The 22,267-nt window shown below is 55.7% G+C and overlaps 1 protein-coding gene across 2 annotated transcripts; it reads left to right on the top strand.

Annotated features, from left to right (window-relative positions):
• The first annotated feature begins 1,068 nt into the window (after positions 1-1,068).
• Positions 1,069-21,465, top strand: SHF (Src homology 2 domain containing F). Of its 2 annotated transcripts, XM_014780675.2 has the most exons (7): positions 1,069-1,566; positions 10,449-10,590; positions 12,885-13,091; positions 14,892-15,032; positions 16,331-16,502; positions 16,632-16,751; positions 20,463-21,465. In XM_014780675.2, the coding sequence occupies exons 1-7, from the start codon at positions 1,069-1,071 to the stop codon at positions 20,647-20,649; spliced, it is 1,467 nt and encodes a 488-aa protein (XP_014636161.1). In that variant the 3' UTR covers positions 20,650-21,465. The 2 variants fall into 2 exon arrangements, with proteins under 2 accessions (XP_014636161.1, XP_014636163.1); XM_014780677.2 differs by lacking the exon at positions 14,892-15,032 and having other exon boundaries at positions 20,463-21,457.
• Positions 21,466-22,267: the final 802 nt, after the last annotated feature.

Raw genomic sequence — 22,267 nt, 5'->3', positions numbered from 1 at the left:
GATAAAAATCCAAGGGTGAGGGAGACAATGAGGCAGTGCCCAGGGGGATGATGGTGAGGCGAAGCTGCTGCCTTCGCAGCAGAGCCAAAAGCGCATGTTGGTGTCGGCTTCAGGGCTACAACATTTCTGGGAAGAAATTAGCTTTATTTCTAAGACAAAAATGCCTATCGCTTGAACATTCCAGCCTCGGGAGGATAAGGGGTTTGTGATAGACAACATTGGAACTGTTTCTAGACTTGATTTATTGACTTGTCTGTTTCTATTCCGTCACTGATCTGATTGACAATGAAACCCGGGATGTGACTTGAAGGGATTTCTGCGTGCGTGCGCGCTGCCGTCAGGTGGGTGGGCCTCTTCGGAGCAGGTGCGTCCGTGGGTGGGAGGCGTTTGTGCAAGGGCTGTTTGCATGTGAGGAGGGCGTGTGTGGAAACGACACGGGAGAAGTGGGTGCCTCTAGGGAGTTGATTGTCTGTGATGTGAGATATGTCTGCCTGGATGGGGAAGCAATGTGGGTTCGAGTATGTGCGGTGCGAGCAGTGGATGGGAGGAGGTAGGTGGGGCTCCCAGCATAACACGCGGGAGGGGGTAGTTACAGACATCTTTCAGAACAGCCCCTTCTCTCACCCTCCCTAGCTTTTCTTCCTAGGAGATTCCCAGTTGGGAGGCCTTGGGGGAGGGGAGAGGAGGGGCTGAATGCACCCAAGGGCTGGGAACTCAGGAGTCGGAGGGCTCGCCTCTCGGCGTCGCGCGCGATCTAGGAACTGGGGAAGGGGAACAGATGGGGACAGGTGCGCCCCCACAGGAGCACGCGTGGCGCCACGTGGAAGATTCATCCTCAGTCCAGGAGTCGCATGCCCTGCCCTGGGGTTGCCCACTTCACTTGTCGTGCGTCCACTCTTCTCTGCTGGAGCCGGAGGAGGTGGACCGGGTTAGGGAGCGGAACCCCGCCCCTCCCTTGTTACTGACGAGCCCCGCCCCCTCCCGCCCGGCGGAGCTCCGCCCCTCCCCGCTCGCGCCCCCGCCCCCCGCCCGGCCCCAGCGCTCGGCTGGTTCAGTCGGGCTGGCCCCATGTTACTGAGCGGAGCTCCTCCGGCGGGCTCCGGCCCCGGGCCGCGGGCGCAGGGCAGCGCGGGGGGCGGCCCGGGGGGGTCGCGCCGGGGCGCCGGGGGTGCTGGAGCCGGCCCAGGAGGGGGCAGCAGTGGCGGAGTAGCCAAGTGGCTCCGGGAGCACCTGGGCTTCCGCGGGGGGAGCGGCGGCGGAGGTGGGGGCAAGCCGGCGCCCCCCGAGCCAGACTACCGCCCCCCTGCGCCCTCCCCGGCCGCGCCCCCCGCGCCACCGCCGGACATCCTGGCCGCCTACCGGCTGCAGAGGGAGCGCGACTTCGAAGACCCCTACTCCGGGGGGCCGTCCGGCTCCGCTGCCCTAGCCACCCCCGCCGTCCCCGGCCCTACACCGCCCCCGCGCCACGGCTCGCCCCCCCACCGCCTTATTCGGGTCGAGACCCCTGGCCCCCCAGCGCCCCCTCCCGAGGAGCGGATCTCTGGACCTCCCGCCAGCAGCGACAGGGTGAGTGCGGCGCCGGGTGGGGTTGGCCAGGAGGAGAGATGGTCGGAGGTCTGGGGCTTTCGAGAGGGACAAAGGTGGCCTGGCCGGGCCCTGGCCCCTCAGGGTCACGGTTCCTGGCGGACACGATCTAAGTCCCTGACCCCAGGGCTCGGAGCCTTCATTCACCTTTGTTCAGATTCTCGCCCGACTAATCTGGGACGTTCTCCCCAAACTCTGCCTTTATCACCCTGTTATCGCCCGGGACTGGTGACTCCCCCTCCCGGGCTCTGCTCTGCTCTCCTCATTGCAGGCCTGCACCCCCACCCCCCATACCAGCCTCATCAGCGAGCCTTTTTCTAACGGGATTTGAGTCCCCTCCCTCCCCCAGTTTATGGCCTTTCTGCCCTCTTGGGAGCAGCAGCTCACTACCCTTTGATCTCTGACCCCCCTACCCACCAGGGCAGAGCCAGCACAAAGCTTCACTCCTCCTCCTCAGGGAGCCCAAGCATCCTTGCCGGTGCTGAAGCCCTAGGAAGGAGGCAAAAGCTGGAGTTTCTCCCTGTAGACACAGCAAGACCTGGCCTTTGCCTTACCCAGTGGGACTGGAGCCTGGTGGACTGTTGTTCTCGGGAAGCTAGAACAGGCAGTACGCAGCTCTTCACCAAGGATGCTGACCAGTGTGGTCCAGGCAGTTCCACTCCTGCGCTCCTTTCCTTGTCCCCCCAGGTATGGGGACAGTCAGTGCTCAGAACCTGTTGCCCAGAAGAGGCTAAGCCGCTGAGCCCACTCCTCCTCTCCCCTTGGCCTCCCCTTCCCCAGGGCCATTCTGAGGGAGGCTGGAGCCTTTCAGGATCTGCGGGCTTGGGGTAGAGAGGAGAGCTGGACGGTCACTGTTTCTGAGAATATTCACTGGGCCTCAGAGGCCCCCCTTGGGGAAGCCACCCCCTGCCCAACCCTAGTTGGACCTTATCCCTGCCTGACAGCTGAAAGCCATCCCCAGGCCCCTCTAGCCTTAAATTCTATGACGATGACTCTGTGGGCCACTCTGGCTTTGTTGTCCCTCTCCACTCACGCCTGGGAGCTCAGCTCTGGGGCTTACTCCCCTCTTCTCAGCAGAGAACACAGTTTTATTTAATTGGAGAGCAAAGTTGCTGTCCGAATCCGTTGGCTCCAAGGTTGAGGCTTTGAGCCGAGAAAACACCGTAGTGCCGTTCTGCCCAATTTCCTGGATAGGAGAAATGTGTTAGGGTCAGAGCAGAAGCCTCAGGAATGTGAATTATTTTTCCTCTAGTTTCTGCCATGGGGCATGGCTGCCCATCCTGGGCCAGGATCTTTAGCCTGCAGAAGGAGTCTATGCTTTCTTCGCATGTCCTTGGGCTCCCGTCCTTCCTAATTGTCCCCCACTGTTGGGTGATGTGATAGTGGTGGTGGCAGTGAGACAGAGGGAGTGTTAGGCCTTGTTCTTACTGTTAACCAGTCTCCTCCTACGTGAACGCCACCCGTCGGCACATGAGCCTGAGCTGTCCCTGGCCCTCCTCCTCTCTGCAGTGTCTTGGAATGGCCTAACAGGTTGCCCACCAAGCTGTAGGCTCCTCCAGGACAAGGACCATGTCCTCCTCATGTCTCTGTCTCCAAAGTGCCTGACACAAAGCTTGGCATAAAGGGGGTGCTTAAATACATCCCGAATGGTGACTGTCCATTGCCAGGGTGACCTGAGGGTCAGAGACTCCCCTAACTACAATTCCCCTGTATGTTTCCCCACAGAGACCCCCAAGGAATGAGTTGTGCCCACACAACCATGCAGAGACCCACATCTCTTCTCACCAAGGGCATCCATGCCTCACCCTGGGTCGACTCTGTGATCTGTGGGCTGTTCATACCTTGGGGGCCGAGAGGTGTCTGACTCCTCTGTCAGCATCAGGAACAGGAATGAAATCCAGCAGGCTCTCCCAGGAATCGCACAATATTTGGTTTCTTTAGTGAGTGTGATGAGAAGGACCCAGGATGCCATCTGAGCTGGCCCAGGGGCAGGGATGCTGTCTCCATGAGCCCTGACCTGGGGCCTCCCACCATTCAGAGAGAGCAGCTCCACCTCTTTAGGAGCAGAGTTTGGGGGATCCCAGAAGCTTCCCTTAGGAAGAGCCCAGACTGGGTACCTGAGCCCCTTATGCTAAACCCGAGTGTCCCCACATACCTGCAGAGCTCACACAGGGTTGCTGCCCCTGGTCGGTGAGCCGGCCTGGCCCCGGCCCCCAAGGCCTTGCTGAGCTGGTGTTTCTATTCTGTATGGCTGCTTTCTCGCTATTCTCTGTACTCCCTCCACTCAGCCCTGCAGGTCCTCTTGGCTTATTGCTTTTGGGTCACTTCCTGAGGTGAGATGGGAACTGAGGACCAGGATGTGCCTCGGGCTAGCCCATTTTTCTCCTCCTGGAGCCCAGTGGCTGGTGCTGGATCGGTCAGTACCCTCTGAGAGGGGCTGGGTCAGAGATTTGATGAAATGGGTGGAAATGCTTCTGTGATGAGGCAGAGAGATTGAGGGGAAATGAGCCCAGTGAATGTAGGGGCAGGAGAGAACGGGGACTTAGACAAGACCCTGAGAGGCCCAGGGGGGTCAGGACCATTAGCCTTCACCCCAGGCCGGGCTCTGGCTGCTGGCCCACTCTGAAACCCACTGCTGCAGTTGGCAGGGGTGCAAAGGTGGCCATCTGGGCAGGCCTGGCAGGGCAGGTGTGGGAGCAGCAGGAGCTGCGCCCTGCACCAGGCAGGCAGGGCCTTGCCATCTGGCCGCAGGAAGAGCTCCCTCACGCTGGGCCCTGTCCAGCCGCCAGGCCATGCTCTGGCTAAGGGGCTAGAGAGCTGGGCCTTCCCTTGCATTGCTCCCTTTCCTCAGACCTTCAACAGGAGAAACCTGGTCTAATTAGGAAAAAGGGATGGTTATAGAAAAGCAGCCCTGATTGGATGAAGCTTTGAGCTGCCTGTGACCATCTGCACAGTGTGTCCTTTGCCTTCGTCATGCCAAGATGTGTGTGTGTGTGTGTGTGTGTGTGTGTGTGTGTGTGAGAGAGAGAGAGAGAGAAAGAGAGCGAGAGAGCAGTGACGTGAACAATAAGACAGTCAGGCACCCTGTATGAATTGAGACTAGGGCTCTTGTTCTTAGCTTGTGGAGGAGTTTCTAGGGTTCAGGAACCTCCAGAAATTGTGTAGATATTTGGCTGCTTGAGCATTTTTCTGGGAAAAGGCTCACAGCTCTCAAATTCTCATAGGGGTTCACAGGGCCCAAAATATTAAGAACTTTTAAAAATAGATATACCTCATAGATGGTATCCACATGGACTTGGATCCTCCAAGCCCAAATTTGGAAATGAGTGAACAGACAGGTAGGAAGAAGGGTTAGGAGAGTGGGTAGGGGCCCTCCCTTAGCCAGTGTTCATTGAGTGTTTGTGTATCATTAAGTGACACTGGCCTAGGCGTTGAAAGGGACTCACTACCTAGAAGACCTAGTCCTTGCTTTTTTTGAGTTTATGTGCTTATTTGCTTTAATTTTCCTTCTTAGAACTTGCACAGAGTTTGGAGGTCTAATCTGTTTATCTCGCACGTGTCCTCCAATGGAGGTAGAGAGAGGAGAAGAGAAGGGTCTATGTCAAGGGACCTTTGTGGACTGGTTAGACCTCTTAACCTTTCGTGGCCTGCGCTGGCCCTCTGTGCTGCCATCGGTGCTTCGAGGAGGGCTGAGGCATGGGATTATGTGGCAGGCCCTTCCGCTCTACCCAGTGCCGCCTCCTCACACTGCAGCACTCACTCCCTCTGGAAGACATCTGCGACTTCTTGACTTGACCACTGACTCAGTGACACCTCAGCCCTGGCACTCCACCCATTGGGAGCCAGCAACAGCTGGGACCCTGTGGACCGTGGTTGGGAGCAGCTGGCTGGGGCCTGGGGCTTGGAGGGGTACCTGCTGCCCGTTCCAGCTGCCCTCACTGCAGAACCAGTGTGATATTATGTAAGAGCAGGGGGATGGGGGCCAAATCCCTGCATGCAATGAGCCTGGGGCCTAGCCCTGGGGCTTCACTCTTTTGGAGCTTATTTTGTGTCTGTCACTGTGAGCTCCTGGAGGACTCAGGAATTTGGTCTTTTCATCTTTAATAATATAATGGCGGACGTTTACTGAGCACCTACCTTGTGCCTGGTACCATTTTGACGCAGCCAATATGTATTAGACTGGTTGATCCTTCCAACAACCCAAGAGGAAAATTCTGTTGCTATCCCTGGGTTATATATAGGGATACGGAAGCACAGGAAGGTTGAGGCACGCTTGCATGGTTTCACAGCTACTAAGTCGGAGAGCCGAGGTCACAGCCAGGCATCCTGACTCCAGACTGGCTGTCAGCACCGTGCCATGGGACGCTTGCACCTACTGAGAGGAGCCCCACCAAGAGGAAGGTTCACTAAGCATTTGCTAAAGAACATGCAGAAGGAGACTTGTAGAGAAGGAATGAGGAGTTCAATGAGGAGGAAATGGTGCTGAGTTCACCATTTCCTGAATGCTGAAGGCCAACATTTGCCACCCAATCCTGAGGTGGCCACAGACACACCTTATAAGGGTCTTAAAAGGATTGGTGGCGTGGATTGCATGTGTGTGATGTGTGAATGTTTTACAAGAATGCATTGGTTTGTAATTAGAAAAGGATAATAACAAATTTGTTTTGTGTGAAGGAGTTTCCCTGGCAGATAAAAGTGGGAGAGGCATTCCAATAAGTGGGAACAGAGGGTGCAAAAAGTTCAATCTTGGGGAAGGTAAATAGCATACCATTTTCCCAAACTGACAGACTTTCAGTGCAAAAGGGATTTCATGGTTAAATACTTTGGAGAAATCTGAATTAAACAAAATTAGACTGCTCTCTTTGCTGTAGGACTTCTAAGAGCCTTTAACATGCTAAAGTGTATTTTAAATCTACAAGTAGAGGAGAGAAGATGCTGCATTTCCCTTTTTTTTCTGGAAAACTTATGGCAATTCACTGAGAGTCAGGAGACCTGGGCCCTCATCTTGTCTCTGCTGCTGACAAGCTGTGTACCCTGGATTGGCACCTAAACTCTGAGGCCTCAATGCCTCAATATAAGAGATTATCATCAGAGCTAATGTTTATTGAGCACTGACTCTGTGCCAGCATCTGGGCTAAGGACTTTTACATTCATTGTCCTCCTCCCAGCCCTATGAGGTAGGTACTAATACCATCTCCATTTTATAGCTGGAAAAAACCAGAGGTTTTCAGACATTAAATGTAAACTAAAGAAATGGAGAAAAGGACAGTGGTAGGCTTTGGGGACCTTGCAGAGCCCAAATCCTGTGACATATGCTCCCCCTTGCTAGCCCTGGAATTGTAAGCCCTGTGGGTGGGGTCAGGAACTTGCAGCAGGGCCCAGCAGCAGGGCCCAGCAGCGGAGTGGAAGGTGAACCAGATGGCGGGCCTGGCAGCCACCCCGGGAGAGGCTTGGGCAGGAGGAGAGTCAAAGCATGACAGCTGCTCTGGGAGGGGCACTGCCCAACTGGAGCAGGCGCAAGAGTGGGTCCTGGAGGCACCCTGCTGGATGGTGGGAGGGAGGACATCTGGTTGGCAGGAGACATGGGGACAAGGGGGCCCTCTGGGCGGCAGCTACTTACCTACTAGTTTGGAACTAGTTCAGCATTTCAGCAGCGTTCTGACTCTACCAGAGGGTTTGCCTAAATGTCAGCCCTGGTTTTAGGTGCCTTCCCTGCCAGTTCTTCCCTTCTGCCCTTGAGCCTGAGGCTTTGATCCCTATTCAAATGTCAATTCTCCTGACAGCCTGCTTCTACAGCTGCTATTGGTTGGTCAGTTAGGATGAAGGGGGATCTGAGAGTCTGTGTCCCTCCAGAAGATGGAGTCTGGGGACAAGGAGGCCTTTCAAGCACCCAGTAGATGTTCATTGAGTACGTGCTGTGTGCCAGGCCCCGTGATGGGTGCTTTGTACAGCAGTGAGCACATCAGAGTAGGGGGAAGGGCCCATAAACAAAATACATCATGTAGGGCAAAGGTGTCAGAAGCCTACAGGGGCAGCTTCCCCCACAGGGCAGTTTTGTCTCCTCATGTGACCTAGAAGCCACTGGGAAAGCAGGGCTGGCCTCTGACAAGGTCCTGTGTGCCTAGGGCGGGTGTCCATCCTGCCAGCCTTCCCAGCAGGCATTTCTGCTGTGGCTCCTGACTCCTGGCCCGTGGGCAGCTCCCCTGGGTGCCCCAGCCCAGGGCGGGGGGCCGGGGCTTCCTGAAACAGGGTGTGGAGCCGGGAATGGAACAGAGGAGCCATTGAGCTGCCCACAGAGCTGCCACCTGGGCACCCACGGGCACTTTGGACTGGCGCTGGGGAGGCCCACGCCAGCCTGGGAGAGGTCGTGGCTCTGGGCACCAGCCCAGGACTCCAGTGGGAAGGGCTCTGTGTGCAGCTCTGACCAGGCTTGGTGAGGGAAGGGCTGGGGGGCTCCGTGGAGTTAGGGGGTCAGGGCTTGGGCCAGGCGCTTCTACCACTGAGCAGTTTCCAAGGCCTCGATCCCCCTATATGACCTCCCACCCCACCCCAATTCATGCTTCCTCCCTCTTCTGAAGGAACAAGGAAAAGTGCTTCCTTTGTCCATTTTTCCTGTTTTATGTGAACTGATTTAACAAATATTTACTGAGCACTTTCAGGCACTGGGAATTTAGCAGTAAACATGGTTCCTGCCCTCAGGAAGCTTACAGTCTGCAGGAAGACAGATAATAAAACAAATATTTGCTGCATAATGTGATGACAGCCCAGCACAGAGGCACCTAACCAGACCTGAGGGGAGAAAGGAAAGGCTTTCTGAAGAAAGAAAATAATCTGATCTGGGCAGAGGGAAAGCCTTTGAGGTGAGAAAGAGAGCGTAGAACTCAGGTAACAAAGTGATCCAAGGTGGGTAGAGAGAAACCAAAGAGGACAGTGGAATCTTTAAATCCCTTTAACTTCAGACATTTTCTTGTAGGCAGTGGAGAGCCACTGCAAGGTTAAAGGATAGCCTGTCTGTTGATTCAGTTACTGTCGAGTAGCCGCCATATATGAGTGTGAGGCTGGATGCCCACTGGGCTGAGTACCACATGGGTTGGCTCCAGAGCCCCCTTGGTCAAGTGGGTGGGGCTATGGGTGCCGGTTGGCCTAGGGAGAAGCAGCTTGGGGTGGGGGTGGATTTCTTTTCTCTACTTCCTGGAGGAAGGAGGAGTAGGGGTGGAAGGCTCTGAGGGGAGATAGGCAGTGATCTAGTAGAACATTTTTCTAGTGTCTACTGTGAGCCCAGTGCTATTGGAGCTAGAGAGACAAAAATGACAAAGAACTCTAGGCTAGTGGATGATCTGATGTGGGGAGGGGATGATTTGAGATGGTGGTCTTCTCAGAAGCAGGCAGAGATTCGAGGGAGATAAAGGAGCTGGGTGGCTTGACTGGAACAGGTGGCAGCTCAAGAACTGAAGGAGGAGATGATAGGACCATTGGGACATGCTTTAGAGATCCCTAGAGGGGCTTGTGGGGGTCCAAGGAACATGCAGAAGAGGTCTCTGAGGTAGGAGAGTTCCTTTCTCCATCTCTGCCTTGCTAGAGGTCCCAGATCCTCTAACCCAGGGCAGGGCAGTCACCTCCACAGCCTCCCTGCCCAGCTGGCTCCCACAGTCCTGATGTGGTCCAGTACCAAAGCCTAGACTGAGGACGGGGGAGAGGAAGAAGTGGCTCCTCCCCATGCCGCAGGCCCCGGAGCCACCTCTCGTCAACGTCTGTCAACCCAGTGTGCAGTGCTCCCCCGGAGGTGCTGGCAGCCCTGGGTGCTGGGCTCTGTCTCTGCCTCAGCTGGTCCCTGCCCACCCCCCCAGGAGCCTGTGCCCAGCTTGGAGAATGGCTCTATTGTCCTCAGCTGTGCCCCACCCTGAGCACCTTGAGCTCCTCTGCAGGGTGTGCAGCTTGTGGTTTGCTCTGCCTTGACTGGGGGCAGGGACAGAGGGGTGGCCATGAGCCACTTGTGTGGGAGAAAGGGCAGTGTGGGATGTCGAGGGCCAAGGCAAGGCATTTCCTGTCCTTGCCTTCCAGGAGCCCAGGGGATTTCAGTAGAGCCCAAATCCTGGCTTTCCTCAGGGTTGTCCTAAGGTGGTCTCTCTCCCAGGACAGCCAAGATGCCCACTGGTGGCAGGTTAGCAGCATGATTTTGCACAAAGGGCATAGGTTCCAATCCTGGTTCCTCCACTTATGCTGAATGGTCTTGGGCGTGTTGTTCCCCACCTGCCCTGAGCCTCCCTTTCCTTAAAATGGGAATAATAATATTATATGACGTTGTGATGGATGTTGAGAGGATAAACCAGCAGAACTGGGGCATAAAGTGAGTACTCAGCCTTTCCATCCTTGATGGTCAGCAAATATTTATTTGTTCAGCATCTGCGAACACATTGGTAGGCATGGACCAAGCTAATTTCCAAGTTGCCTACTGTTCCCTGCTTGCTCTTTGAACTCTTCTAACACCTTTGTAACCAGTTCTCTGAATTAATTCCCTCTGTTCAACCACCTGGTGTAGGCTCTTGTCCTGCCTGGACCCTGGCTGAGGCAGGCCTTACAGCCCAGAGCCTCATCCTGGCCATTTAGCCTAGGGAATGGCCCAGAGGCACAAAATTAACAGAAGAGAAAGATGTACCACTCTGCTGGCAGCCTAGTAGGGGACCCCTGCAAAGGAAGAGACAGAGCTTGTCCACATCCAAGCTCAGAGCCTGCCCTTGGGTACCTGGGGCTCCAGTCTAAGGCAGACTGCCCGGGACTCTTGCTCCTATGGACAGGGCATCTGGGGAGAAGCAGAGCTGTCTCTCAGATGTCTGAAGCTTGCTCCCCTCACTCTCTTCCCACAGTTGGCAATCCTAGAAGACTATGCGGACCCGTTTGATGTTCAGGAGACTGGTGAAGGCCCAGCAGGAGCTTCAGGAGCCCCAGAGAAGGTCCTCGAAAATGATGGCTACATGGAGCCCTATGAGGCCCAAAAGATGATGGCTGGTGAGTGATGGAGTTGGGGGTGGGGGGCTTGAGGGGTTGCTCCCTGAGGCCTGGGTATCTGCAGAACAGGCTCTGAGACTCACAAGTCTAAGGACTGATTCTTTGGTCCCTAGAAAATATAAAGAAAGCCTTTGCTTGGTCCTTGGGGAGGATGGCCACTGCCTTCAAGATAGTCACCACAAGTCACAGCTTCTTCTCCAAAATGACTAAGACCTGAAGTGGTAGAGAAGGCCATACAACCAAAGTTAGACAGAAACATTTGGGGTAGTCAGGAAGGTCAAGATAGTGGTATGGGCTGGGGGTCATTGATCCCAAAGAGAGAATCACTAGCTTTAGAGAAGGTGGTGAGTTTGTAATGATTGATGTCAAAGTGAAACATCTTTATGGTTATTGGAAACACATGACTAGAAATGCAGATGCAGTGCACATGAGGTTGGGCAAATAGTTCAAGGAGTGAGGGCAGGGAGGAATGAGTAAGACCTGGCCCTGGGGAACAGAGGTCAAGAAAGGATCCAGGGAAAGAGACCAAACGGGGGTGATCAGAGAGGAGTACCGGGGTGAGTCAGTCTAAGCCAAGGCCCCAAGGCAGGCTGAGAGGAAGGTTTGTTCAAGGACAAATAATCTTAGTGCTGGGCATTCAGGAGAGCCAAGATGAGAGAGGCCAAGAGGGGCAGGGAAGGGCCTCGAAGGCTGGAATGACGCATTTGGACTTGCTCCAAAGGGAGGAGGGGAGCCATTATGGATTCTTGAGGAAGAAAGGAACAGGATGAATATGGCATTTCAAGAGGATTGTTGAGGCTTTAGTGTACAGAACAGACCAGAAGAACTGGGCATCAGAAAGATGAGTTAGCAGGTTATTGTGGAAATTGTTGAGGCTTTAAGGAACCAATAATTAACACCTCTTTCTTCACCTCCTGAGCTTGGAAATAATTGAGAAATAAGATTAAGGAAACAGATGGAGATAACAAGGTCAACTTTTATTACTGATACAGCTGATTGGAGAACATTACTTACTATGTCATCACAATGGGCTTCTTAATATTTCGCCACAGAATTAAAGTTGCCCACTCAGGCTTGGGCAACACAGGACAGCTGTAGGCTCCTGCATGGGCAGGATGAGAAAGAACCAGAATGTTCTCTCTCTGCAAGACGACAGATCTGAGAAAGAGAGCAAGCATCCACTGGCCGATTGGATAAGCTGCTCTCCCTCCTTAGGAGAGTTGGGTGGGGGGACAGAGAGTGGTCAGGAGTGTTATTCCATGGAGCCCGTGAAACATGAGCCTGTAGAATGGAGGTTCACCCTAGGAGTAATCTAGATGTGGAGAGGCAAGGGTGATAGTCATCAGGTATTGGCAATGAACAGATGAGATTCAGAGAATGAAGGAGGATTCAGAGAATGAAAGAGGGCCAGAACCAAGGAGAGCAGTGTAGTGGACAGAAATGGAGAAAGTGAGAGGGTGGCTACTGTATTCAGATCAGAGGGGGGTGGACCCCCAGGAGGTCTGTGAGTGCCCTCGAATTGTATGTGAAAATTTGCACAGTTTTCTGGGGAGTAGCTCCATAGCCTTTATCAGATTTTCTCTGGGGTCAAAGATCCTAAGAAGAGAATCACAGAACAGACTAGAAGAACTTTTGGGGAAAGTGGTGAGTTTGAAACATCAAAGTGAAACATCTTTATGGCAGTTGGAAACGTATAGTTGCAAAGGGTGCCATGAGACTGGGCAAGTCAAGTAGTTCAAGGAGTGAGAACAGGGAGGAATAATAAGACTTGGTCCTGGGGAACAGAGACCAAGAGAGGCTCTGGGGAAAGAGACCAAACCGGGTGATCAGAGAGGAGGACAGTCCATGAAAATGACTTGTCAAAGGGGACAGTTTCAAGGAGGGAGTGGTCAGCAGTATCTGAGCAACATAGAAGGGTTTTCTGATTGTGAAATGATGCCACTTAGGACACAGGAAGTAAATGGAGCTGAGTAACCAGGAGGAGATGGACTAGGAGAGCACCCTGCCTCAGTTTCCTAAATGTGTGAGCCTCTGCTCCCCAGCCCTTGCAGGATCTTTCTTCTGTCTTTCACTCTGGTGCCTCTGTCCCTGCCTCCATTGGGTCCCATGCTTTTGGAGCTTCAGAGGTGTTTTGAGGGTGAGGGACCCCGGATGTGTGGCCATTGGGTTCCCCCCAGAGCCAGCAGCATCTCCTCTGAGGGAGGCTTGGCTTGTTGCTAAGGAGCGTTGCCGGAGGAGCGGAGCCAGGCAGCCAGGGCAGCTCTCACACCTCCCCTCCTGCCTTGCCCTGGCAGAGATCCGGGGGTCCAAGGAGCCAGCAGCTCAGCCCCTGCCTCTGTACGACACACCCTATGAGCCAGAGGAGGAGGAGGCCACCCCGGAGGGTGAGGGGCCCCCCTGGCCCCGGGAGTCCCGCCTGCCTGAGGATGACGAGAGGCCCCCTGAGGAGTATGACCAACCTTGGGAGTGGAAGAAGGAGCGGATTTCCAAAGCCTTTGCAGGTGAGTCCTGGGTAGAGAGGGCAGGTCTGCTGGGCCTCTGAGCAGCTGTCCAGGCTCAGGGGAGTGGAAGGAGTGGACCCCAGGGGCCAGGGGGACCTAGGAGCTGGGCTCAAGGGAAGTGTAGTTGAGTCTGCACCATGGAGAGTGGTGAGTTGGGCGGTATGGACGCAGCACTGTGTGCAGCGTCAGGGAATGGGCACGGGAGAAGGATAAAGAGGTCTCCCTGCATCACCACCTCTCTGAGGCCAAGAGGCTTGGGCCACTTGCAGCTTTTGGGGGGCTGGGTATATTTAAAAATAAAGGAATTCCAAACAAAATGATAAAACTTGTGGCATATGTTAAATACTTACCCTTAATAAAAGAAGGCATTTAACACTCGTGACAATGAAAACAGCTGTGTGTGTAACTAAAGACACCAGCCCTGAATTACAGGGCTGTGGCTCCCAGTGGTGGGCCGTGCCTAGCCCCAGGGGGATTTCTTTTTTTTTTTTTTTTAAAGATTTTATTTATTGATTTTTTCCCCCCAAAGCCCCAGTATATAGTTGTATGTCGTAGCTGCACATCCTTCTAGTTGCTGTATGTGGGACTCGGCCTCAGCATGGCCGGAGAAGCGGTGCCTCGGTGCACGCCCGGGATCCGAACCCGGGCCACCAGCAGCGGAGCGCACGCACTTAACCGCCAAGCCACGGGGCCGGCCCGACCCAGGGGGATTTCTGAAAGCAGGAACCCCCGGGGAGAGAAAGGCTGTAAGAAGTCTCCTTTGCTGAATGAGGATCAGGTTTCTCTTGTGTCCAGGCACCCCAGTGTCCATCCCAGGCCCGGGGACCAACATGGGTGTTCGTGGGTGTTCGTGGTCTGAGTGGGTGGCACAAGAGCCTGGAGTGGGGAGACAGCTTTAGCTCCTGGATCCTTGATTCCGTGAGAATATAAAGGACTTAAATGCCATTGGACACCATTCCCACTCCCACATGCCCCTCACCCCTCCTCGGGCAAGGAGCTCACCCTGGAGCTGGACTCAGCTCTCTGCTCTGTCCTCCCCACCCTGGCAGCCAGACTGGGAAACCACAGGTTTCTAATTTGTTTCCTGTAAAGCGTGCACCGCTGAGGATGGGCCGTTTATCTCCAGAAGTCTCCTTGGAGAATCAATACTGTTTGGATTGCTTAATGGGAAAATCTATGCTCGTCATTAGGAAACCTCGTTAGCAGTCCTGCAGCCGCCAGTGGCATCACTCTTCTAATTGTCAAGGCTCAGGATTGAGGGTGTGGGGGTAAATTTCAATAAAACATCTGCCCCCACATCTGAGTAGTCCTGACAGCCTGATGCTGGGCTGTCTCAGTCTTGCTGCCCATGGGTTCCCAGGCTGTGGGGAAAAGGAGGAAGGGAGGCAAGGCTGGGGGTGCCAGGAGGCTTTGGGAACCTGGGTGTGGTGCCAGGAGGTGTGGGCAGCTCCTTGTCCCCCTTTTCCTGCTTTCCTGGTCCCTTTGGGCCCTGGAAGTTTGTGAGAGGTCAAATGAAGGGGACCTGCAGGGCTGGCAAAGCAAGACCCTGCTTCCTGCTGTTTGCCACCTGAGCCTCCCACCCTTTGACTGGGCTGGCCTGGTGTGGGAAGTGTGGCTCTGCCCAGCCCTCTGAGGGTCCTGTTCCTCCTTGAGAAGCCACCCCTGCCTCTGCTCTGACCCTCCTCCTTTCTAGGCTGTTCTGTGTCCTGGCTCTGGGTTTTGGTGTCTCAACCTCTGCCTCTCTCTGTCTCTGTCTCTGTCCCTGTCTGTCTCTCTTCTCCCTGCTGCTTCTGGCTCCAGTTGACATTAAGGTCATCAAAGACCTACCTTGGCCTCCGCCTGTGGGACAGCTGGACAGCAGCCCCTCCCTGCCTGATGGGGACAGGGACATCTCCGGTCCAGCCTCACCCCTCCCTGAGCCCAGCCTGGAGGACGGCAGCGGTGGGTCCTGTGGGGGCTTCTGGCCAGGGTGACGTGTCCTCTCACCTCTCAGGCCCAGTGGGCTTGGCTTGGAGGAGCTGAGAGGTGGGGCAGGGTTTGGAGAACCCAGGAAGAATCCCTCTCATCCTGGAGGAAGAGGGAAGGGACAGAATACACATTCCTCCCTCCCGCAAAGGTGTGGGGAAGGTGTCTCCTAAGGGAGGCCCCTTCCAAATACTCTCTTTCCCACCATGCCACAAAAATCCACCACTTTAAATTCACCTCTTTGGGTAGAGCTCTGCCTGACCAGATCCCTCAACAATGCAAATAACTCCTGAGGTGGGGGCGATGCCAGCACAGGAAATGTCCAACTCCTTAGGGTAAAGGAGGGGATCCGATCCTCAAAACTGGTGACTGAAAGACAGTAAGGGCTTGAAAGTGATACAAGGAGAGAAAAAGAGCCCAAATGGGGAGAAAGAAGGCATTGAACACTTCATCTGTGTTCAGTTTTACCCAGAATGGGCGGCCAAGGGTGTATGCATGCGTCTGTGCATGCGTGCACAAGCGTGAGCACCAGTTGGTACATTTGTGCCTGAGTGTGAGTGGGTATTTTGTAAATACAGATTGAAGGAGGGTGTCTGTGGCCTGTGCATGTGTGCCTGTGCCCGTGTGGCCCCTGGCTTCAGTGCTCCCTTGTGCAGTCTCGGCGGTCAGGCTGGCCCTGGTCTGGGAGGGCAAAACCGCCCCTGCTGGGCTTCTGTGGGTGGGGAGGGGAGCCTGTGGGCAGCGACCTTGGGGGTGGGGGAGGGGCAGGCGGCTGGTGGCTTTGGGCAAGATTAGCCTGTCAGGATGGCACCAAGGGGAATCGGATAATTGTTCTCGGATCGATAAGTCATTTCTACAGAATGGCTTGGCAGTGTGATTTGGAGAACAGTAATGAACTCTGAGGAGGAGAAAGAAACAATATTATCAGCACTGAAGCCACCCTGAGGGGGCTGGAATAGGAGAAGGCAGTCAGCTGCTCCAGAGGGAGAAGCTTAAGTGGTTTCTCATGTTGCTCCTCTCCTCTCTCCTCCCACAGTTTGGGGACTGGAAGGCCCTGTGTGGCACAGGAGGGCTGAACCCCAACCCCACCCCTGCCCCCACTGGGGGATGGATCCAGGATTCTGTCTCCAGAGCCAGTCAGGCCCATAGCATGCCCCACCTTTCCAGAACATTCTTCGACCCCTTCTGGCAGGAAATGAGGGTGGGGCACTGGCTATTCTAGAGGGCTCTACCTCTAGGGTCCTCAGAGTCTGTGACTGGTATGTTCCCCACAGCCCAGTTTGAAGGATCTGAGAAGAGCTGCCTGTCACCTGGCCGGGAGGAGAAGGGGCGGCTACCTCCCCGACTCTCTGCAGGGAACCCCAAGTCAGCCAAGCCCCTAAGCGTGGAGCCCAGCAGCCCCCTGGGGGAGTGGACAGACCCAGCACTGCCTCTGGAAAACCAGGTGTGAGTGTCTGTGTCCAGCTGGGGACTTTCCCCTCCCTTCCCGTCCTGGCACTGGCTTGCCTGCAGGGGACACCCAGAATGGGTGGGCCTGGACGGCGAGATGCCCCTCTTCCTCTCTCTCGTCCTCAGCTGGTACCACGGGGCCATCAGTCGAACAGATGCAGAGAACCTGCTCCGGCTGTGCAAAGAGGCCAGCTACCTGGTGCGCAACAGTGAGACCAGCAAGAATGACTTCTCCTTGTCCCTCAAGTGAGTGGGGGTGGCCCAGCTGGCGGCTTTAGGCAGGATTAGCATGTCAGGATGGCACCAAGGGGAATTGGGGGGAGGACAACCAGCAGGACAGGCAGAGACTCCAATATTCCCCCCAAGTCCGGCCAAGCTGGGGAGAACCCCGTCCGCCGTGAACATTTGCCGACTCTGGGCCAGGCCCTGGGGATCAGGAGAGGTCTGAGGCCCAGCGCCTGTTCTCAAGGAGCTCAGAGTCCATTGGGGGAAAAAGTCGAGCTACAGCTTCCAGCTCAGAAGGGTTCTGTCACTTACTAGCTCTGTGGCCTGGGGCCCCCTTAACCTCTCTGGGCCTCAGTTTCCTCACTTGTAAAATGGGGGGATAATGATATCTACCTCATAGGGAAGGATTAAATGAAATAATGTATGGGAAGCACTTAGCATGGTGCTAAGTACTCAATAAATTATGACCATCATTATTATTAATGGAAGTCCAAGATGTTCTAGAAGCACAGGCAAGGAGATAGGAATTTTGCCTGAGGGAGCCTACAGGGTGAGATGGAGGCTGGTTCCTGGGAGGAGGGTGGTACAGTGGACACAAAGCTGTTCTTGTTCACTCTGAAGAAGCAGGCAGGAGGTCTGGGTGCTAGTGGCTGACAGCTGAGCTCTAAAGGGTCGTGGAAGAGGCAGGGGAGGCAGGGCCCTCCCTCCCCAGGAGCAGATATACACAGACCACCATGCCCATGACCAGCTCTGCTGGCAGGATGGCCAGTCTCCTCCTTGGCACCCAGGAGTTCTGCCTGCACCCCACATGGCAGCCTGTCAGAGTGGTGTGTCCATTCACATCCCCCATTACTACTGGGGCATCTGCACCACTCTCTGCCACATTTTCTGGGGGCATTACGGTGCAGGTATAACCCTACTTCAAATCCAATATATGGAAATTTGGGACTACTAAACAGGTACATTTCAGGATAATTATTCAACTTCACTAAAAGGTAATGGAAAAACACCAAACTCTAGTCAGATAAACTGAGTTTTATTCTTGGGTTTAATAAAACTAGCTATGTAACCCTAGGCAAATCAGTTAACCTCCCTGGGCCTTGGTTTCTCCCTTTGCAAAATGTGTTGATGGATACCTCTTAGGTTTCTTCCAGCTCTCTGGGAGTCTGCCAATTACCGTAAAATCAAAGGAGCATTTAGGAGAAATTCATTTGTCAAAAATTTGATTTCTAGGAGCCAGCCAGGTGGCATAGTGCTTAAGTTCACTCGCTCCGCTTTGGTGGCCCAGCGAAGTTCGCAGGTTTGGATCCTGGGCGCAGACCTATGCATCGCTCATCAAGCTATGCTGTGGCAGGCATCTCATATATAAAATAGAGGAAGATGGGCACAGATGTTAGCTCAGGGCTAATCTTACACATACATAAAAAAATTGATTTCTATAACTTCAGGAGTGTATATTGCTTTAAAAATTATAGTTAAGATTCATAGAGCATCTACAGAGTGACAAGGAGCATATATACCATCTCCAGACCAACCAGCATCCTGCAAGATCAATCTCTTTTTTATAGACAGAAAATAGATTCAAAGAGGTATGTGACTTGCTCAAGCCCACCAGCTAATACAGAGCCAAAAGCAGGATTTGAACCCAGCTCAGTCTGACTCAGAGAAGGACTCTGTTCTATTACACAGTTCCACCCTTCATCAAGTCTGATATGGTCTAAGGCAAGGGGAGACATCAGGGGTCTGGCTCCCTGAGCAGAGCAGAGCTCCCGGCCCTACCTTAGCCTGGAGAGTCAAAGCGGGAGGCAGCCCTGGACTCTGCTCCAGCCCAGGCTGATCTGGCCCCGCCAGCATCTGTCTGCCAGAGCTTCATTTGCATATAAATGGCTTCTCTGAAATACAATTATGGTTTCTTTTCTCTCTGTGAAGGAAGGGCTTTCACTGGTAATTAAACAGCTTCCTCCAAAAGCCATGCCAGCTCTGGCCCTGTGGCCCAGATAGTCCCAGCCTGGCTCCCTGAGGGTCCAGCAAGGGTTCTGCTGTGTCCTAATGGACCCTTGGGACTTTGTCCCAAGAGGTCAGTTATCTAGATGGAGGCTGAGCTCTCAGCTTCTAACTCAGTTCTCTGGCCACTTGTTGCCCTTCTTGGCCAGATCTGTCCCTCAAGAAGAAGATATAATGCACAAATTTCAGGAGAGGCGATTCCCCCAAGTAGACTGTGGGGAGGGGGCTGTCCCCAAAATGTGAGAGGGGCAGGGAAAGCAGGCCCATGCTGCTACCCATAGCCTTGGGCCAGGGCCTTGGCATAGGGCAGACCAGAGGGTGACCCCTCACTGCCTCCCCTCTCTACCGCCCCCGGGGGCTGTACATTTCCCCCAGGCCCTTTGCGCCAGGCCCCAGGGCCTGTGTGGTCACTGTCAGCCTCAGCCGTTATCTCAGACCTACAGATGAAGGATGGCCCCACACCCTGACACACACACCCAGTCCTGGGGCCCCTAGTAGGCTTTGGGGCACCATACACTGGGGGAGGGTGGAATGAGTTAAGGGACTGGTTTTTCCTCCCATCCCTTTCCTCTCTTCAGTCACCCTACTCTCCCCACTTTCTCACTTGTGGGCCTGGGGAAATGGGTCCAGTCAGAGCCCTCTTTGTACCCAGGCAGGGGAGGCAAGTGAGGAGGTTTGCCAGCCTCACCTCTCAAGGGTGGGGACCGCCTCATCATGACATACCTCCCACACCAGCTTCTGAGCCCTGTCCTTGTTCCCAAGTAGGCTCTGACCAGCAGAGACAAGTATTCAGGCTTCAGGGCTCCCCCAAGCATTGCTTCCTCCTTGCCTGTGGGTGAGTTTCAGACCTGGGGCCTGGCAGACCAGGCCTTCAGTAGTTTGGACAAACGTTGTTCTTGCTGGAGCCCCACCCCAGTGCTCTCTCTCTAAGCCTGAGGGTGCCTGGCCGTCTGCGAGCTGGCCAGAGCTGTGAGCAGTGGGGTCCTTGTCTTGTGGGCAGGCCCAGGCACTAATGCTGATTTCCGGGATTGCACTGCGGTGGGGAGATGGGAGAGGCAGTGGAGCGTGTCCTCTGAGGGAGGGAATGGAGCTGCAGCCTCACCCATGACATCGTCCCAGGCTGAAGGGCTGGAGAGATGAGCTGGGGGCTTGGCCCAAGGCCCAGTTAGCAGGAGGGTGAAGGGATGTCCCCAGGATGAGGCAGCTGAGCATTCCCAGATTTGGGGGGACTTTCAGAGCAGCTCCTCTCCCCAGTCTCTGCAAGAGAGAGTCCCAACCAAGATTTGCTTGGTTGTCACATTTGTCCACCCACTGTCCTGCCAAGGGTGTCTGTGTCTCCACGTGAGTCACCACAGGTGTCCTCCCCCATAGCTCAGGGAGTGGGAGGGTAAATCAGCTACATAGGCTGGAGGGCAGGGGTGCCTGGATCCCAGAGTTTGGGGTGGGGTGGGGGGTGCTGGTCGCTCCAGTTTCCACCTGCACACACCCTGTACACTCACTGCACACACATTCTTGGCACACCCAGTGCTCTCACCACAAAGCCAATGCCTACTGGTGCCTACCCACAGAATCCCCTCAGCCCCCTCCCTGCTTTCTGGACTGACCCCCACCTTTTCTAGTTGCCTCCACTCTCAGCTGGCTTGGAACAACCACATTTAGTTCCTGGTGGGGAGGGGAGGAGGACTGGAGAGGGCACCCACTCACCAGGGTCTCCTCTCCTCTTCCTAGGAGCAGTCAGGGCTTCATGCACATGAAGCTGTCCCGGACCAAGGAACACAAGTACGTGCTTGGCCAGAACAGCCCGCCCTTCAGCAGCGTCCCTGAAATCGTGCACCACTACGCCAGCCGCAAACTGCCCATTAAGGGGGCCGAGCACATGTCCCTGCTCTACCCCGTGGCCATCCGGACTCTGTAGATGTGAGGCCCAGGCGCTGTGACAAATCTGGACCCAGCTCTGTGCCCGTCCCGAGGCTGAGGACTGTGGCCCTTCCGGGGGACGTGATCTCCCAAACCTTTCTTCCGCTCTCCCTGGGATCGAGTGGAAGCTGGAGATTCCTTAATTTATTCTAGAAGGGAAGGGCACCTGGCGGCTTGGAGTAAGAGGTTTTCTGGAGCTGCGGATAGAGGAATCCCTGGGGAGAAAAGAGAGCCCCTCGAGGAAGGGGCTTCAGAACCGCTGGTCTCCTGAGGAGTTTACGCTCGGCAGCTCCAGCCCCTTTCCGCCCCCGGGGCAGAGGTGGCGACCCCCTTCCCCACCATCCTCTTCCCCTGGGTCAGTGCGGGGTGGAGCAGGGCGCGGGCCCGCGGGGCGCCCTGACCATCTCTCCGCCTCCACCCCGGAACCCCTGGCGGGCTCCGCCCAGAGTCCGGTGGGAGGCTTGGGGAAGGCAGACCCCTGGGATGGAGGCGGCACTGGGGTGGGGAGAGGGGGGAAGGGCTGAGCCGGAGTAAACTTGTGCAGGTCCCGGGCCGCCCCGGCTCCCGGCCAGAGGCAATAAATAAACCCCGTCCTGCCAGGCACAGCCGCGTCCGCGCCTCCAGCTCCGCTCCCCCGGGCTGCCAGGGGAGGGAGCGGCGAAGCGAGCACAGATTCTGTTTATAAATCAGCTCGGGAGCAGGCACAGGCCGGCTGTGAAAAGCGCTTTCGAAGCATCAAGTTCTTCCTTTGACACGCTGTCACAACATCCCCCGCCGCCCCCGCCCCGGCTGGGGGCACCCGGAGCCTGCCGGCCGCGCGGCGTCTCCTCCCCGCCGTGCCGACGAGCGCGGTTCCCAGAGAGCGGGTCCGATTTCCTGCCAACAGCCATGTGTCTGGGAGGAGGGGAGCCGCGGAGAGACAAAGAGGCCGCGCGCCAGGCGTGGGGAGCGGGGCGGCCCTGCCACGCGGAAGCCGCGCGCCAGCGGAGGCGGGAGAACTGGCGCGGCCGACCGCGTTTCCTTTCCAGAAGGGGTGGGGGGGCTGCCGCGCCTCCCCCATTCCCTGACCGATGAGTCCGGCCCTGGAGACCTGCAGCCTGCCGCCCTGGGCCCAGATCGCCCTCCCGGCGGCAGCTCCGGGCTCGCAACCGAGCCTGGCGGGGCCGTCCGCGCGCGCCCCCGGCTGGCCAGGCCTCTAACCGCGGGCCCAAGGCGCGAGGCCACACCCGCCCGCGGCCCTGGGGGCGCCCCTGCCAGCGCCCACAGCTGGAACCCGCCGAGGCCTGTGGGCCCAGCCCCGGGGAATGCCCACGGGGCTGCCAGGCGGAGGTGCTGTCAAACCACTCCAGGCCTGCGCTCTTACTCCCACGGGCAAGCTGAACAGCAACTCCCCAACGGGCTGAACACTCTGGGGGCACTGCTGCCCTGGGTGGGGGGGGCAGTCTGAGGGACGCCTCCAGAACCTACACCTGCAACTCCCAAGTGTGGTGAATCATGGGATTCTGGATTTTCTAATCCAGTGGCTATTTTATCGAAATCGAGGATACGTGATCTGACAAATGTAAGAATTCTGGGGGGCGCGGGGGTGGGGGGGGGAGGCAATCGAAAGGATCACT

Source organism: Ceratotherium simum, chromosome 3, assembly GCF_057802395.1.
Source record: "Ceratotherium simum simum isolate JZ-2026a chromosome 3, ASM5780239v1, whole genome shotgun sequence".
In the NCBI taxonomy this organism is placed as follows: domain Eukaryota; kingdom Metazoa; phylum Chordata; class Mammalia; order Perissodactyla; family Rhinocerotidae; genus Ceratotherium; species Ceratotherium simum.
The sequence above is the reverse complement of the archived record's forward strand: the minus strand, read 5'-3'. Positions and strand labels throughout refer to the sequence as shown.

Bases quoted from the DNA above. Each gene is read 5' to 3' on its own strand.
- SHF (XM_014780675.2), top strand. From the start codon at position 1,069: ATGTTACTGAGCGGAGCTCCTCCGGCGGGCTCCGGCCCCGGGCCGCGG. The intron at 1,567-10,448 runs GTGAGTGCGGCG...CTCTTCCCACAG, and splicing joins CTCCCGCCAGCAGCGACAGG to TTGGCAATCCTAGAAGACTA. The intron at 16,752-20,462 runs GTGAGTGGGGGT...TCCTCTTCCTAG, and splicing joins GACTTCTCCTTGTCCCTCAA to GAGCAGTCAGGGCTTCATGC.